At 36.4% G+C, this 19,591-nt stretch overlaps 1 protein-coding gene and 1 long non-coding RNA gene across 3 annotated transcripts in view; both read right to left on the minus strand.

Moving 5' to 3' along the window:
* The window catches only part of LOC132106189 (uncharacterized), a 228,828-nt gene that overhangs the window by 140,973 nt on the left and 68,264 nt on the right, over window positions 1-19,591 (minus strand). The window lies entirely within an intron of this gene.
* On the minus strand, window positions 1,320-18,391 carry LOC132106026 (uncharacterized). Of its 2 annotated transcripts, none has more exons than XM_059511621.1 (5): window positions 18,277-18,387; window positions 10,072-11,608; window positions 9,870-9,950; window positions 8,392-8,433; window positions 1,320-2,192 (listed from the first exon to the last, which is right to left on the minus strand). In XM_059511621.1, exons 1-5 carry the CDS (start codon window positions 18,298-18,300, stop codon window positions 1,963-1,965), a joined length of 1,914 nt encoding a protein of 637 aa, XP_059367604.1. In that variant the 5' UTR covers window positions 18,301-18,387; the 3' UTR covers window positions 1,320-1,962. The 2 variants fall into 2 exon arrangements, with proteins under 2 accessions (XP_059367604.1, XP_059367603.1); XM_059511620.1 differs by having other exon boundaries at window positions 1,669-2,192; window positions 10,072-11,790; window positions 18,277-18,391.

A 19,591-nucleotide genomic window follows, 5' to 3' on the forward strand; every position in this document is an offset into this window, starting at 1 on the left:
GCCTAATCTTCCCGGTACTTAAGACTGCGGTGGAAATGCAGAAAGCAACAGGTCTGGGGGGGAAGAAAGTTCCTGGTACAAATGTTCCGGGTAATTTCGGTGGAAACGCGGCATATAAAGGATTCTCTCCACATTTCATATGAGACCTGTAACTTAACCTTGCACCATTTTTGCTCTTTCTGAGAGCAAAAAGCCTTTGAGCAAACAAGTTGAATCATTAAGCCATGGCTGGGGTTTAGTAACAACACGTTTGGGTTTTAACGAAGTAATAAGATTCAGAGTAGACAAACATTTTCTGCAAAGCAGAGGACAGTTCAGGCAAAGGTGGATCAGTTATAGCATAAGAGGCAGCAAATCTCTCACATGACTGAATGGAGAAATAATGATTTAAACGAGTCAGTGAAGGTGTAGCAACTACTGGATCAGGAAATTTGATGGAAAAAGTACCAGTCAGTGGTCAGTAAAAACCAGTTTCACTGATTTCAATGTCCGATATTTGGAATCTGTGTGAAAGTCCAACATGTGCCCATGAGCAGGCTCTTCCACCCCCTGCACAAAAGCAAATGTATCAAAAAAATGTATTCAGTTACCAGGGGTTTAGTGGGGCAACATAAATGGATACTAAAATCACCCAACACTAAGATGTTTTCAAACGGGGGAATCAGTTCTCCTAGTAAATCAGAGAATTCACTTAGAAAGGCATTGTTAATACACAGTGAGCGATAGATATTAGCAGAGAACTTGATGTACCAAATGGATTTGAAGAAGCTGTACCTGTCTACTGCCGGGAGCAATTGGACGAATCCACTGATAGGGCCTCTCCAGCAGCTTGCCACATAATGATCAGAGACGGGCCAGGATGCCAGTGAGCGAAAGTCCGGATGCCAAGTAAATCCAGAGAGTGAACCGTGCTTGATCCTGATTGTTACACCAGCCCACTTCCCTCATCTCCTGTGATGTCTTCTCCATGGCATGTCGAAAGGCCATCGACACAGAAAATCGGAAATGGCTTAGCTAAAAGATGTTCATCAGCAAAACTGCATACATTTAATTTGATTTGACTGTAACAACTGAAATACTAATCAGCCAGTGTAAAATAATACTAAAATATATCTGAGAACAACTTTAAACCATTTTGTTTTTATGAATATTTTCATATATTATAAAACATAAGGATACTGGATAATTTTTAGCAAGAAAAAATTGTGTGTATGGCACAAATGGCATTATAGTCCCCATTTCATATTTCCTTAATGTCTCGTGTTAAACATGGTGTCACGTGCATGTGAATATGCATGGAAATGATATGCAGATGAGGTTATGCATGGTAACAAAGCGTTGTAAGCTCCATATATGGTTATTTCGGGGAGGAGACGAGGTGGAGATGAACGTACGCAAAATCTTTGCGCAGGTTCTGGTTCTGTAAATTTAGCTTTTGTGCTTACGTACACTTTTAGGTTTAAATCTATGGTGAGTTTTATAAATGAGACCCCTGATGTGTAACATTATATCCCTACAGTACAGTAGGACTTAATTGAGAATCTGTATCATTAATGTTTATCCAACAATAAATGAAAAGAGGGAATAACTTGCTGCTCTTGATTGAACTGCTTTGTAGAGTTTTTTTTTTTAATAAGTATTTTTAATAGTTTCACATTGCACAATAAACAAACAAACAAAATTAATAAAAATAAAAAACTAAATACATAAAATAATAATTACAATAATAAAAGTTTTAAGAGCAATCACGCGATCAGCATTTGCAGTGGAAAAACAAAGCAGCACTCAATAAGGGGCTAGACATATACGAAGCACTAAATTGCTGGTCATTGTAAGCATTACATTAGAAATGGTTGCCATATACTGTAAAACTGATCAAGATTACTCATAACAAGCTGTTGAACCCCTAGAGGTACAGTTTTTACATTTTTCTTTTGAACCCCACTGGGTCAACAAAACGACCTAACCTAAGAACATGTTTTTTTTCAACTGCAAACCTCGGTTCCTCACAAAATCCCTTATATTCTGTACTGTTCTTTCTCTTAGAATTGGGTCCTCTGCAGCCTTGCACTGCTTACACTCTGCTGTTGTTACGAGGTGTCCTTTTGAAATATGGGCTTTGAAATGTTTCATGACTGCTTCCACTTCATTCGGGCTCCATGGCCTTTTCCCAATTCTCCTTGATTTGGCCTCTGCAAAATAAATTAATGAGTTTGGTACCAAAACATGATAAACTTAATTTTTCATATATATATATATATATATATATATATATATATATATATATATATATATATCCATTAAAAAATATATTTAACCATTTGTTTGTCATGCTTTAAACAATGTGATGACATGAAAAAAACAAAAACTTTTGAAAATTAAAAAAAAAAAAAAATTAATACTGGTTCTTAAGGGGATATAGCGTATAGCTGTATAAAACAATCCTGCTGTCTTTTGATTTAAATTTCAGTAGCAATTTCAGGGGCACTTCTAATATATTTTGTTGCATCCTCTGCCACTAGATTTTCCTTAGTGTGTTTACACATTTGTGTGGAGTTGTGTTATATAGAACATATTTTCTATATTTTATTTGTATATTATTATTAATATTTTATATTATTGTTGCACTCTGCCCTTGTAAAAAAAAAAAATCTGATTGTATATAATTTTGGCACATTTATTTATATAGTGTATATTTATAATTTTCTCTTATACTTATGTTTTTATAATAAAAAATAACTATTTTATTTTTGAAAAAAATTGGGGGGAGGGGTAGACAGCATAGTAAGTTCAGTGTTTTTTTCATCACTTTTAATATGAAAAATAACTTTCATATTGATTCAATTGATTTATTGCATTTAAAAATGTTTTTTAAAAAAACTATTGTATTTTTTGTTAAAAATCTAAATCTGGGTTTGAATTTTTAATATTATTATAACCTAAAGATGCTATGTACAAGTTTGAAACAGTTTTTTGAAACAAAGTTTTGCTGTGAAAGCGAAATCTGTCAAAAGGCTGGAAGGCCAAATCAAAAGTAGTTCTCCATGTTTGTTGGTGCCAAAACCTGATTTGACGCATCCTTTTTGTATGGATTACCATTGTGTTAATAACTTAAAAGCAGACTCTTTTCCTCTTCCTTATATAGAGGATTGTGTGGACAGGCAGGTGTCTTCATAAAAAAGTTGGATCTTCTAAAGGTATATTGGCAGGTGCTTTTGACCCAACATGCTTCAGATCTCTGCATTTGTTACCCCAGACAACTTCCTGCAATGTGTACCATCTTAGCTTTCGGGATGCGAAATGCACCGGCTACCTTCCAATGACTTACAGAAGTTTTTGTCTGGGATAGAAGATTGTGAAGCTTATTTATATGACATAGTGGTGTACTCAGATTGCTGGGAAAATCATAATGAGAACTCTTGAAACAATCTTCACTCGTTTAGATGATGCCTCACTTATGCTAAATTTGGCAAAGTGTGAGTTTGTTAAGGCAGAGGGAACCTAATTGGGGGGAAAAGGTAGGCAGAGGATCCGTAAAACCCGTTGAAGCAAATGTTTTTGCTATTCTAGAATTCCCCATACCAAGAACTCAGGTGATTCTTAGGAATGTATGAATATTATCGAGAGCTTTTCTACTATTGTTCCTTTAACGGACCTACTAAGTAATTAGAGAGGTTTTGAATGGTCTGCTGATTGTGAAAATGCCCTTTTAGCCGCAAAAGATCATCTTCCTCATGCACCAATCTTGGCTGCTCCTGAATTTTGTCTGGCTTTTGTACTTGAGATAGATGCTTGTTTTTCTGGTGCAGAGGAAGTGCTCCTACAACCAGATGATCAGGGACTTGAGAACCCTTTCTGCTTTTTTCCCCAAATCTTCCCACACAGTAACACAGACATATTTGAATTATTATATTGTTTAGAAAGACATGGACTAGTTTTAACTTATTAAGAATATCTTTGGGTATCCAGTATTTTGTGTTCCCTCAGCATTATATTCCCTGAATCTTATGTTCTGGTGGTGACATCTGGTAGTGTTAACAAATTTGGCATTTCTTTAACAAAACAAAGGGAGTTCATGTAGTAGCCAATTAGTTTTCTCTGTTGATGTGAGATGCCAAAAGATCCTGCTTCAGGAGAATAGAATTATCTAAATATTTCAAATAATTCCCCTCAATTTGTAAGATTATGTTGATATATCATGGTTGTGACTAGAGTTGTTCCGATTCCGATACTAGTATCGGAAATATCACAGATACCACAACAAATTCTGGCATCGGCGAGTACATGAACCCATATACCGATCCGATACCATTTTCAAGACCTAGTTATGAACGCTAGCTTTGCCTAACCGCTGCATGGTTCTTTGCTGCTCAGAATGCATTGCAAACACAGGAAGTTGTGCTGTGTTGCCACAAGCAACTCATCTATATATGACTGGATCGCTCATCACGTTCTAAACTGCTAACAGACCGTTAAGCCACTTCTATATTATAGATCAGTGGTTAGCAGTTTGTCCGCTGTTAAGCAGTATTTCAGACTGGACCAACCAGACAGTAAAACGGCGACTAGGGAAGCCACAAGTACTGGCACTTCACTACCAAGTCGGTGCTGAAAATGTAAAAATGTGATGATGCCAGCGTCTCTGTACAGTCGTTCGTGGCCAAAGGTTTTGAGAATTACATAAATATTGGAAATTGGAAAAGTTGCTGCTTAATTTTTATAATAGCAATTTGCATATACTCCAGAATGTTATGAAGAGTGATCAGATGAATTGCATAGTCCTTCTTTGCCATGAAAATGAACTTAATCCCAAAAAAACCTTTCCACTGCATTTCATTGCTGTCATTAAAGGACCTGCTGAGATCATTGCAGTAATCGTCTTGTTAACTCAGGTGAGAATGTTGACGAGCACAAGGCTGGAGATCATTATTTCAGGCTGATTGGGTTAGAATGGCAGACTTGGCATGTTAAAAGGAGGGTGATGCTTGAAATCATTGTTCTTCCATTGTTAACCATGGTGACCTGCAAAGAAACGCGTTCAGCCATCATTGCGTTGCATAAAAATGGCTTCACAGGCAAGGATATTGTGGCTACTAAGATTGCACCTAAATCAACAATTTATAGGATCATCAAGAACTTCAAGGAAAGAGGTTCAATTCTTGTAAAGAAGGCTTCAGGGAGTCCAATAAAGTCCAGCAAGCGCCAGGATCGTCTCCTAAAGAGGATTCAGCTGCGGGATCGGAGTGCCACCAGTGCAGAGCTTGCTCAGGAATGGCAGCAGGCAGGTGTGAGCGCATCTGCACGCACAGTGAGGCCAAGACTTTTGGAAGATGGCCTGGTGTCAAGAAGAGCAGCAAAGAAGCCACTTCTCTCCAAAAAAAACATGAGGGACAGATTGATCTTCTGCAGAAAGTATAGTGAATGGACTGCTGAGGACTGGGGCAAAGTCATATTCTCCGATGAAGCCCCTTTCTGATTGTTTGGAGCATCTGGAAAAAGGCTTGTCCGGAGAAGAAAAGGTGAGCGCTACCATCAGTCCTGTGTCATGCCAACAGTAAAGCATCCAGACACCATTCATGTATGGGATTCTCATCCAAGGGAGTGGGCTCACTCACAATTCTGCCCAAAAACACAGCCATAAAAAAAGAATGGTACCAAAACAGCCTCCAACAGCAACTACTTCCAACAATCTGACAACAGTTTGGTGAAGAACAATGCATTTTCCAGCACGATGGAGCACCTTGCCATAAGGCAAAAGTGATAAAACTAAGTGGCTCGGGGACCAGAAAGTTGAAATTTTGGGTCCATGGCCTGGAAACTCCCCAGATCTTAATCCCATTGAGAACTTGTGGTCAATCCTCAAGAGGCGGGTGGAAAAACAAAAACCCACTAATTCTGACAAACTCCAAGAAGTGATTATAAAAGAATGGGTTGCTATCAGTCAGGATTTGGCCCAGAAGTTGATTGAGAGCATGCCCAGTCGAATTGCAGAGGTCCTGAAAAAGAAGGGCCAACACTGCAAATACTGACTCTTTGCATAAATGTCATGTAATTGTCGATAAAAGCCTTTGAAACGTATGAAGTGCTTGTAATTATATTTCAGTACATCACAGAAACAACTGAAACAAAGATCTAAAAGCAGTTAAGCAGCAAACTTTTTGAAAACTAATATTTATGTAATTCTCAAAACTTTTGGCCACGACTGTAGTACTGGTAGTAAGTTACCGACTCCAGAGTATATTCGGTACCCGCAGCTGCGTTCAGTCGCTTCCGTGTTAGTCTAAGTGCAGGGCTCCAGACTGTAGTCGAATATATACTAGTGTCTGTGAATATTAAACTGCAAAATACTATTTAAATATTACTCCTACAAATTCTACATCTCTGTGGGTGACGGGCGCAGACGGCGGGAGCTCACTGTTTTGTAGTCTCTGCTGTGTTTCACTATATGAGGACACAAACGCATAAACCGTCACTTCATGAGAATTTACCGTTTCATTTGAGAAAACTGTCATATCATAAACACAGACACTCAAAGATCTTCATGGCGAGTAAATTGACAATATATTAAGCTACTGTTGTAGCCTACAGTAGATTTAGCTATGTCTCTATGTAGTAATAATAATACGTCTCTATTAATAATAATAATTATGCCTAGACGGTTGCTTGTTTTTTACTTGTTTTGTTGTAAATATATTATCTAATTAATATATCATTTTTATATTCCTAGACTTATTTGTTGAAGTTTTTTTATACAGTTATATTGTAAAACTAAAATACCTTTTTTAAATTGCAGTGTTAGATTTTTGGCTGCATTTGAAGTTCTTTTTCGCTTAAGAAAATAAATAATATTCCTGTCAAATTCATGTCAGATAATAAAAATACTGTAATAAATACAGTAGTTCACCATATATTTGTTCATGTTTTATCAAGGGATAAGTCTGAAGCACACCATAAAATAATTCTAGCAATTTACACAGGGCTAGTAGTACATACAGCTGTATATACAGATTCACACCCAGGTATCTTAAATGTGAAATCTTATGAAACATGCACGTGTCCTTAAAAAAAACGTGTCTTGCTTTGAAATGAGATATTATTAAGTGTTGCTTTAAAAGAAATTTTTTTTTATCATTTTTATAGCATATGAATGATTGAACCCTTCTGTGTGGACACATAATTGTGATCGATTTCATACAGCAATTAGAAAATTTTATTTAAGGGGATAACTGTATAATTAATCACTCATAACATCTACAATTGAAAAATATTTTCATTCTTAAATCTAATTGCAGTTATAATTGCTGGACAGGTTTTGACCTATGTCTCAAGAATCAGTGATATGTGTGTGTGTGTGTGTGTGTGTGTATATATATATATACACAGTACAGACCAAAAGTTTGGACACACCTTCTCATTCAAAGGGTTTTCTTTATTTTCATGACTATGAAAATTGTAGAGTCACACTGAAGGCATCAAGGGCTATTTGACCAAGAAGGAGAGTGATGGGGTGCTGCGCCAGATGACCTGGCCTCCACAGTCACCGGACCTGAACCCAATCGAGATGGTTTAGGGGTGAGCTGGACCGCAGACAGAAGGCAAAAGGGCCAACAAGTGCTAAGCATCTCTCGGGGAACTCCTTCAAGACTGTTGGAAGACCATTTCAGGTGACTACCTCTTGAAGCTCATCAAGAGAATGCCAAGAGTGTGCAAAGCAGTAATCAAAGCAAAAGGTGGCTACTTTGAAGAACCTAGAATATGACATATTTTCAGTTGTTTCACACTTTTTTGTTATGTATATAATTCCATATATAATTCCACATGTGTTAATCCATAGTTTTGATGCCTTCAGTGTGAATCTACAATTTACATAGTCATGAAAATAAAGAAAACTCTTTGAATGAGAAGGTGTGTCCAAACTTTTGGTCTGTACTGTATGTATGCATGTATGTATGTGTATGTGTATATATATATATATATATGTGTGTGTATATATGTATATATATATATATATGTATATGTATATATATATGTATATATGTATATGTATATATATATATATATATGTATATATATATATATATATACACACATATATATATATATATATATATATATATATACACATATATATATATATACACACACACACACACTTAAACATACCTGTGGAGCTCTCAGTCTCATCTGCTTTATACATTTTATACATTTATACATTTTTTCTTAATCAAATAACACCACAGCCTTGACAACAGGTCCATGAAGTACAAATAAATGTTTAAATAAACCATTTACTGCTTTTTAAATATGACAATAGTAATTATCTGTTTTTTTTTATATATATATATATATATATATATATACACACACACACACACACACACTTAAACATACCTGTGGAGCTCTCAGTCTCATCTGGTGACATTTTTCTTTTTCCTATGGAAAGAAAGCAATACTTTATCTCTTTTCTCTACAATACAAAAATGTACGAACATCTTAAATGTGATTATGTATAAATATAATACAAACATTTAATTAAAAGGAACTTTCTGCCTCTTCTGGGATAACTTTATCCCTACCTTTTTTTTTTTCTTCAAAGGAATTAAATGCATTTCTTACTGAAACTTGCTCATTTATTTTCAGCTATATGTATGTCAAAGTTTGAGCATTTTTTGTTCAGTACATTTCACTGTGGATTCTTTGGTAAAGCAGTCAGTTTCAGCACACGCAAGCCTGGATGAAGACTGCAGTTGCCGCATTTCTACTGTCGGGCCAGTGCGGGGCTAATAGTCTCGGGGCTTCAAACGGGCCGGGCGGGGCTAATAGCCTCGGCCCAGTAGCACTGAGGCGCAGGGTTTCCACAGTCAGGGCCTGAAGCTCCGCAGCGCGTCACTAAAACACGCCCTTTACACGCCTCTCAGAAACAACGTCACGAAACTAAATCATTTCACCAACAAAGATAAGTTATCAGAAAACTAAGAAATAAGTCACTGCAACTAGCTCGATCACAAAACGAACTTGATAAAAGTGGTCTTTTGTTTACATACTTTCATAAATATTAAAATTCAAAAGCATCAATGTTTTACTATAGAATAAGTGATACATTGATCATAATGAATTAATTTATCAGGACTCAAAATTAATCACACTGAAATAAATGTATTTCTGTTTCTGTTTTATTTTATATGTCACATTAAGAATGAATGATAATATATATTTTTATAAAAGCTCCCAAACAAAAAATATTATTATTATTATATTTTTATGGTAGGCTACGTGGAGCTAAACTCTCAAGAAGAGACTTATGACAGATAATATAAGTTACTAAATAAATACACGATCGTGATAGAGAATATGAAGCTGAAGTCAGATTTCTTTAAACGGTCACATTTACCATGTTTACTGTGGTAATGTTAATATCTAGCGTGCATAGTCTTTTACATCGCTTATGAATAGTTCTGACTTTTATGGTGATTATAATCCACATCGGATCAAATTATTTCAAACACACGCTGATGACTGAAAGTGAGTTTTGAGCTCAACTTGTTTTAAAAAGTCTTTAATATGGGGTTAAAGCAGTTATCTTTCTGAAATGATCTGTGGCACTGACCCTCTCCAGATGCGGAGAAACTCCGCATTTGTTCATAACCTCTCCTCTAGCCCCAGCTGGCCCACTTTGGCCCAAGGTTTTCGTCTGGCCGGCCCCGAGGAAACCCCGGAAGTGACAGTAGAAATGAGGCTGGTCCTAGCATGCACTAGCACGCCCGCTTTAAGCTCGACAGTGGAAACACGGCTAGTGAGCCTCTTGTGGGAAGTCCTGCAGTGAATACACAATCCCATTGATGCACACTAGAATAAAATGCATTACCTACCCATTACGACATGGGCAGGACCTGACTCTTCATCATCTTCATCACTTATTTCTTCCTCGTCTAATTCCAGATCAATTTCATCTACAAAACAAGCATATTTGACAAACACATTTAAATACACACATATTGCGCCTAAACTTCTATTATTAAAATAAATATTTAACATTATTATTATCATCATTATATAAAACTATGCACATACCTTCAATCTCAATTTCATTGAGTGTTTTTCCTTGGAATCTTGCGAGATTTCCTTTTTCCATTGCTAGTAGCAGCTTTGAGATTTTTGCAATTTCTATAGTTGCATCTGGTAACCGATAATAGTCCCTATGGACCTGAATGTTAAGGCCCAAAAAGTTGGCAAGTTGGTCCAGCTCGTTATCCTTAAGACTGAGAATCTGGGACATTGTTGCCACTTGTTTGCGGAGCTGTGTAGACCTGAGAAGTTCTGGGTTCTTCACACCACACTGACTTGCAAAAAGACGGACGCAGTCCTGTCCTCTGAAGAAGCTGGTGGGTGAGCACTCTGGTCTCCCAAATAGGAAGGGGTTGTCCCGGTCTACTTCACATGCATCTCTCTTCTCCACAATAATTTCAATGGTTCTGACAAGTTCAGAATTGAACAAGATAGCAACTTTTCTCCCTTTCTTGTCCATGATTTCTACTCTGCTGAAATGCTTGGACATTTTTTGTTCAAACGGAGAGAGACCGAGAGCTATGTCCTCGTGGAGTTCTGTCTGGTTTCTATTCTTAAAGCACTCAAGCGTCATTTTGGAGATTTCTCCTGCAGAACATCTGTTGAATATTATTACTTGTGCAAGTGCCACTTTGACAAGTTCTGCATATGTTTGTGAAGACTCATGATTTTTAAGGCTTTCAAATGCATCAATTGATTTCTTCTCTAGGTACTGATGGAGAAGCTGCACGTCCTGTGTGAATGGTATAGTAGATGGTTTGCTGAACTTTGATTTGTTCAAAGTAGAAAGGGAGGCATGGGAGACATGTCCTGTCCATTCACTTGAGCACAGTCTTTTGAATTGCTCTGCTGCTTTTGTCATAACATCATCCTCTATTGCGATAGCCCTGCAGAGAATAATGTCTCCAATCTTGTTAAGTAAATGTCCTAACTTCAGTGGAAGACTTGGCGTCTTATAAAAATGGCTCTTTTCATCGTAACCAGCAACATCTTGCACAGCCTCAACGACTTTGTAAAAATTGTTCGGTTTCACAGCATCTTCAAAGCTATACATGGAATATTTTCTTCTCAATTTTAGCAAGAGTCTGCCCATTTCTCGAGCCTTCTGTCTGATGTAATCAGATTTTGTTGGGTCACTGCTATGCTTGTTGTAAAGACACTGACTCAACTGAAGTATGAGGAAATCATTTCGAACTACTGATGAAATGTCATCATTCTTCATTTTTCCCAAGATCTTCCACACCTCAAGAGATATTGGTTGGGAGAATATTGACTCTGCAATATCAGCCAAATCTAATACTTTGGCCTTGCCAGTAGCTTCAGACATCTTTGAAGGGCATCTCCGTGTATGGCGCCACAGCTCCTTGCGAACAAACAGGCCTTTACAGTATACACAATGCACAAATGTTTTGGCACTCAGTTCGATTTCTGACCTTCCTGTGCGCCTCCTTATTTTCAGTGGTCCTCTTTTTCTTTCTATAACCTCTTGATTATGTTGGTAGTTGCCTCTGTTTCGCAGCTTCTCAAGTAACCGTTTTCTGTCCTGGGAGTGTTTAGGGAGAGAGAATGCAAAAGCAATTTCCTTCTCACTGTTTTCATGCTGTTTGAAGTGACGTGAAATTTTAGACTGAGGTTTCTTGCAGACGTAGCAGTAATTTTTGAGGGTGGTGAAAGATTCTTTGGGGTTTGGCACATCCTCTGTCGCTGACTGGTTATGACGAGACTCTGTTGGTGTATAATTTTTAATTACATGCGAGTTGTTAAGAGGAGCTGGATTTGTAAGACACTGAAACTGCTGGGTTTGCTTTATACTATGGTGAATTGAATGTACTTTTATACTGGTTCCAAGAAGTTAAATACTTTAACAATTCCGAGACAGAAATTTACCATGTGCATGTTGTTGACTTCACGGAGGCTTTAGTGACATGATCTTGAACAGGGTCCTTCAACTAATTAAAAGTTGTGTGTGAAACTGTTCAATTTAAAATATGGATAAGGTATCACGCTGGAGACCAAGTTCCTAAGCTTTTTTACTTTTTTTTTTTTTTTTTTTTTTTTAACTAAAATAGACTTCTAAAACTATGCCTGAGTTTTTTTTTTTTTTATTTATGCAAGACGTAATTTATTGAACCATGCTTGTGGTTGTAATTACATTGGACAATTTGAATTTTGGGCTCATTTATACATTTTTTCTTAATCAAATAACACCACAGCCTTGACAACAGGTCCATGAAGTACAAATAAATGTTTAAATAAACCATTTACTGCTTTTTAAATATGACAATAGTAATTATCTGTTTTTTTTCTTAAATAGATTTTTAATGATATAAGGTCTTTGTGTCATTTGGAGCGACCATCATCATATAGTGCGACTAATAATGGCAATAACTGCATTAAAAATTTAAATAATAAAATTAATTAAATAAAAAATATTAAATTAATAAATTTATGCATTTAGCAGACGCTTTTATCCAAAGCGACTTACAGTACATTCAGGCTAACAGTTTTTACCTAACATGTGAATAACATAATATGTGGCTGAAATATGAATTAATACAATCATTTACTTATGTTAATGTTTTTTTTTTTTAATTATCAGTTTTATGCAATTTACATAAAATTAAGATTGCTAACTACATTTAAATTGGCAACTTTGAAATTATAAAACAAAAATATATGCATTTATCACGTCGAGACTAGATTACTGCAATGCACTATACTCTGGTCTCCCTGATAAACATATTAAGAAATTACAGTATATCCAAAACTCGGCCGCACGTGTACTAACACACACAACTGTTCAGCAGCATATTTCCCCTGTTCTTTATGAACTCCATTGGCTTCCAGTAACGGCACGTATCGATTTTAAAATCTTGATTTTAACATATAAAGCCATTCATGGGATAGCACCGGAATACCTTTGTGATCTAGTTGTTCCTTACATTCCAAATCGTTCTCTCCGCTCATCTGACTCTTATGCTCTACAGCAGCCCACATTCAAATTAAAGTCGATAGGTGGTCGCTCCTTTACGGTTACCGCTCCGCGGTTGTGGAATAAACTTCCATTTGCGATAAAAAATTCTACAACTCTGGACTGCTTTAAGAGGTCTCTAAAGACCCATCTTTTTAAAAATGCTTATTGTCTTTGAAGTGTATCTTATTTAGATTTTTTTTTGTCTGATTTTCCTGTTTTTAATGTATTGTTTAATTATCTTATATTATGTTTACTATACTGTGTAGTGCTTTGGGTTGGAGAAAAGCGCATTATAAATAAAATGCATCATCATCATCATGAGGTCATTTACAAAAACACATAAGAAATGCAAATACTTTGTTTCTAAACACTTTAACTACTGAAAACTATCTAAATAAATATGTTAAGTAATTTTAAGGAAATGTATTTTAATATAAATCATGGTCACACCACATGACTTTAAGGCTAGTGCTGGGCGGTTTGACCAAAAAGGTATATAACGTTTTTGCTTTTCAAAATTATGCCGGTTTTATGACGGGTTTTTTTTTTTCATGCATAATCAGGTGTACAATGCATTTTCTGCTGTTTGATATTCCAAGACGTGCTTGCGGCTAACGTCATATATTTTTTTTTTTCAGCATCGTAAGTCTTTTAATCACAGAACAGTAACAATCTTTCATAGTTATAGACATTAGTTTAAACTCAATTAATATAAACAACGCATTATTCATGCATTTTACTTCTAGGTTTATATAATAAGCTGCTCGAGCAAGAGGCAAAACATTTAAACACAATAATTAGCCTACTTTTCATGTTAAAATATTTAAAATAAAAACACCACAGACAGAAACAGTCTCATGCATTTTGCATTTAAATCTTTATCACAAGCAATCCCACGGGTCTTAATGAACTTTGTTTTTCTGCTTCCATAAAAGTGAACATATATATTTTTTTCCTTGTTTATCTAAAAGTGCTTTTTCTTGTTTTAAACCTAGCCAAAAACCCATCTGACTGCGTTTCCATGTCAATCCATGTTCATTTTTCCCGCAAACAATGCGCTTTTACTATAATTCAGCGCCTGCAGCACAGCAAAAATAGACTCATTGTACAACCCGAATTCCGGAAAAGTTGGGACGTTTTTTAAATTTTAATAAAATGAAAACTAAAGGAATTTCAAATCACATGAGCCAATATTTTATTCACAATAGAACATAGATAACGTAGCAAATGTTTAAACTGAGAAATTTTACACTTTTATCCACTTAATTAGCTCATTTAAAATTTAATGCCTGCTACAGGTCTCAAAAAAGTTGGCACGGGGGCAACAAATGGCTAAAAAAGCAAGCAGTTTTGAAAAGATTCAGCTGGGAGAACATCTAGTGATTAATTAAGTTAATTGATATCAGGTCTGTAACATGATTAGCTATAAAAGCTTTGTCTTAGAGAAGCAGAGTCTCTCAGAAGTAAAGATGGGCAGAGGCTCTCCAATCTGTGAAAGACTGCGTAAAAAAAATTGTGGAAAACTTTAAAAACAATGTTCCTCAACGTCAAATTGCAAAGGCTTTGCAAATCTCATCATCTACAGTGCATAACATCATCAAAAGATTCAGAGAAACTGGAGAAATCTCTGTGCGTAAGGGACAAGGCCGTGGTCTTCGGGCTCTCAGACGACACTGCATCACTCATCGGCTTGATTGTGTCAATGACATTACTAAATGGGCCCAGGAATACTTTCAGAAACCACTGTCGGTAAACACAATCCGCCATGCCATCAGCAGATGCCAACTAAAGCTCTATCATGCAAAAAGGAAGCCATATGTGAACATGGTCCAGAAGCGCCGTCGTGTCCTGTGGGCCAAGGCTCATTTAAAATGGACTATTTCAAAGTGGAATAGTGTTTTATGGTCAGACGAGTCCAAATTTGACATTCTTGTTGGAAATCACGGACGCCGTGTCCTCCGGGCTAAAGAGGAGGGAGACCTTCCAGCATGTTATCAGCGTTCAGTTCAAAAGCCAGCATCTCTGATGGTATGGGGGTGCATAAGTGCATACGGTATGGGCAGCTTGCATGTTTTGGAAGGCTCTGTGAATGCTGAAAGGTATATAAAGGTTTTAGAGCAACATATGCTTCCCTCCAAACAATGTCTATTTCAGGGAAGGCCTTGTTTTTTTCAGCAGGACAATGCAAAACCACATACTGCAGCTATAACAACAGCATGGCTTTGTCGTAGAAGAGTCCGGGTGCTAACCTGGCCTGCCTGCAGTCCAGATCTTTCACCTATAGAGAACATTTGGCGCATCATTAAACGAAAAATACGTCAAAGACGACCACGAACTCTTCAGCAGCTGGAAATCTATATAAGGCAAGAATGGGACCAAATTCCAACAGCAAAACTCCAGCAATTCATAGCCTCAATGCCCAGACGTCTTCAAACTGTTTTGAAAAGAAAAGGAGATGCTACACCATGGTAAACATGCCCCGTCCCAACTATTTTGAGACCTGTAGCAGAAATCAAAATTGAAATGAGCTCATTTTGTGCATAAAATTGTAAACTTTCTCAGTTTAAACATTTGCTATGTTATCTATGTTCTATTGTGAATAAAATATTGGCTCATGTGATTTGAAAGTCTTTTAGTTTTCATTTTATTAAAATTTAAAAAACGTCCCAACTTTTCCGGAATTCGGGTTGTACGTTAACAATCACTGCACTGCTGCAGAGCACCGCTCCTTGAACCCACTGACGGACCGACTGTGTGAAATAGGCGTTATAACGTAACACCATAACACCAGAGCACTGCTGTGTTTACCCTCACCACGCCTCGCAGTCGCTGCTTAGAAGTGCAAAATTGGGTCAACAAGGGTCCGTCTAAAACAGTGTTGCGCGGCCGCGGCATAACGTTCGTTCCGAACGCTGAGTTATTAAATACACCGTTATGGCGGTATATTCAAAATTAACATCGTAACGAAAATATACACCGGTTTTCGGTATGAACCGGTTTACCGCCCAGCACTATTTAAGGCTATCAAGTGATTCATCTTGATATATTAGAAGTTTGTTTTATAGCAAAAGCAGATTTAATGGTTTTTGCAAATTAACTTTTCAGTTGACTATTTGTGCACAGCCCTAGTTTAATGTTACATAAAATAATGGTTTTGTTTTTCCTACTTCTATAATGTTTACATATTTGTTATCCTGTAGAACTGGACATTTTTGTATGTGACCCTGGACAACAAAACCAGTCACAAGTAGCACCAGTGGCGGCTCGTTGGGAGGAGGCTTCCCCGAAATTTTGAGGTGAAAATGGGAGAAGGACGATTCAATGTTAATAAAATTCACAATTTAATTCAATTCATGTCTCAGAATTAGGGCTGGGACAACGCGTCGAGGTCATCGATGACGTCGAAGCAAAATATGCGCATCGATTCGTCGACCTGTTTTTATTTCTCTAAAAAACGTTTGCAAAACGTTTACCTTATGTTCGCTGAATATACGCGATGGCCGGATCAACATTCTGTCCAACGTTATATAACCAATCCAGGGTTTTTTCTGCATTGATCTTTTTTTTTGGCGGCTGTCAAAGCCTTATTTGATCGGTGAGTGACAGTGACAGGGCGCGTACGAGAGAGAGCCCCGGCTGCGCGCGCACTCACAGTCTTCAAACTACACGAGCGCTTCTTACTCTCTCTCTCCCTTATGCATATTAATCAAAATCATTAAACACGATAGAAAAAGGGCAAAACACCAAAGTTTCATGCGCGCTCGCGCACTCACAGTCTTCAAACTACACGAGAGCTCTCTCTCTCTCTCTCTCCCCCTCCCCTCGTGAATATTAACCAAAATCATTAGACATGATAGAAAAAGGGCGGAACGCCAAAGTTTCACGTGGAGCATTCGGAGATTTTTTTTTTCTCCATGACAGGCTGCTGGCTCCCACTGTTAATTTAAAAAAAAAAATTGTTTTTTTGGAAAAGCACTCTCTGTATTAGCTTAAAGCCCTCAAGTTTACATTGGTTACTGTATTCTTTCAATTGCTCTAAACAAGTATTTTGGGTGACCTTTTTTATTGAATACTAGACATCAAGTTGTTGTTATTTTCATCTGAAAGAAATTCTTTTTTCAGTAAGCTAGGCCCTATGTGTTCAGTAAGCTTGTTTCAGTAAGCTATGTGTTTTCAAGGCTTCAAGGTTTTATTGAATGCTATCTCTATACAAGTGCAAAGTAATGCAATTCTTAGTCAGTCTTTTATTTTGTAATTTTAAGAGCAATAAACATATATTGCAATGTTAAGGAATTCATGTTTTTTTCATTCAGATATGTAAATCAACATGTATAGGTAATCGAAATCGAATCGGTCTGGGAAAAGTAATCGTTAGATTAATCGATGCATCGAAAAAATTAATCGCTAGATTAATCGTTTAAAAAATAATCGTTTATCCCAGCCCTACTCAGAATGTGTATTTTTTTGGTTTATAATTTCACAGCTGTAATAATATAACATTACTGAAGCAGGAAAGTGCCGCTTTTCTATCGTGAATGTGCCGGATCTCCTTATTTATGACAACAGTGATAGAGCAGGGGAGAGATGAGCTCTCGTGCCTCTGTTGGTAAAAAAATAAAATAAAATTGGCCAACTGCCATCAAGTGTTCACGTTCAGCGCTAAAGCATTTTGAGAAAAGAAACCTCTGGTACATCAACATAGATAAATTAGTTGATATTAGTTGGAACGTTTCATACTGAGCTGATAATGTTCCAAGTAGGCCTTCTTATGATGAGTAATGATATTGAATATTCAATTGCCAACAGATTTACCAAGCTGTCATTCAAACATTATATATACAAATCAAAAACATAGGAGAACACGCCTAAGCTGGATATAGGCTACAGCAGTCATCTTAATTAAATAGTTAAACACGTACTGTAAATACATCAAAACTTAATTTTCTATTAGTTGTAAGCATTGCTAGGAACCTCATTTGGACAACTTTAAAGCTAATTTTCTCAATATTTAGATTATGTTTATTTTGCACCTTCAGATTCTCAAATAAGTTAGTTGTTTCTCAGCCAAATCTTGTCCTTTCCTAAAAAACCATACATAAATGGAAAGCTCATTTATTATTTTATTATATTCAGATGATGTATAAATTGCAAACTGACTCTTTCGACTGGTTTTGTAGTTCAGGGTCACATATAAGGATCAAATGAGTTGAGTTCAGCTTTGAGAATAAAAAACCAACCTGTTTGTGTCTCAGTATCTTCATTTCTGATACTGAATACTTCTTCAATCTTAATGTCTTCACTCTCCTCTTTGATAAACTCCATCTTTATAACAGAGTATCATGTGGATCCCTGCCGCTTCAGCAGGAGTTTTTCTGTGTGTCTGGACACTTTGTCCTGTTAAAGATTAAAATAATTGACAAAATGAAAAGTAAATCTGTGGGTGCATCTCAGTCAGCTCCCAGTAGTAGTACACTGGAGAGGGACAGAGTCAGAGTTAATAGACTTGACCAAAATAAAAACAACAACCAAACCTAGCACTCAAATAAACAAATAATACATTTACATTTCGCAATAACTGACTTATAGATTATGTTACAAATAGTCCACTTTCATGAGAAATTTGCAGTCGTTTTGTAAAAGTGATCAATAAACATGCTTGTGTCGGTCTTAACGTTACACTGTTTTGAGCAGCTTCGAGCGAGTGAATCATTTTGAGATTCAATTGATTCAGAGTTTCAAAAAGCTCAGTGTCTCCGTCACTACTTGCCCATGACTGAACTCGTGTTTGAGACGCACCTTTGCTGTTATCATTTATGTGTGCGCTTTAAAAGAACAGAATAATTAATGAACAACTAATATCCCCCGATAAACATGACATTACAAATAAAGCATTTCATTTTCAGGCCCAATTCTCGAAACGAGTGTGTTGATTTAAACATTTTACACTTTTAAAACCACACACCTTTCTTCAGCCGAATCACAGACGCAGGAGCGCAGCGCAGGGTTATGACGTCACAACGCCAGATCAAAATAAAAGTCTTTTTTAAAAAAATTCACACCCACACACTGTTGCCAACTTAGCAATTTTGTTGCTATATTTAACAACTTTTCATACTACCCTAGCAACTTTTATTTATTTTTTTTTAATTTAGCTATTTTTGAAAAAAATAATTTGGAAACTTTTAGCAACTTTTTTTAAAAAGACTCAAATGATAAAAAGAGAAAGATGCCTAACAGTAATGTGCATTAAGTTGCTAGATCAAATTGATCAATAATAAATGCACATTTATGATACAGCATGAAATTAGCTTGTATATATAATTGTTGTTCAGTTAAAAACTGAAAAGGTACTAGTCATTTTCTGCCAGGATGTTATCCATTAAGTTGTAACCCTGTAACCTTAAAACACAAAATGCAGTGTGGGATTTAAAAACACAGGTAAAACGTGTGAGAAAATAAATACGGATTGTTCCTTCATACTAACAGTACATTGTGTCCTATTTTACACTTTTTTTTGTAGCACACTAATTAACTACCAGAACAGCTTTAAAC

This window comes from Carassius carassius, chromosome 26 (assembly GCF_963082965.1).
Source record: "Carassius carassius chromosome 26, fCarCar2.1, whole genome shotgun sequence".
Taxonomy (NCBI): domain Eukaryota; kingdom Metazoa; phylum Chordata; class Actinopteri; order Cypriniformes; family Cyprinidae; genus Carassius; species Carassius carassius.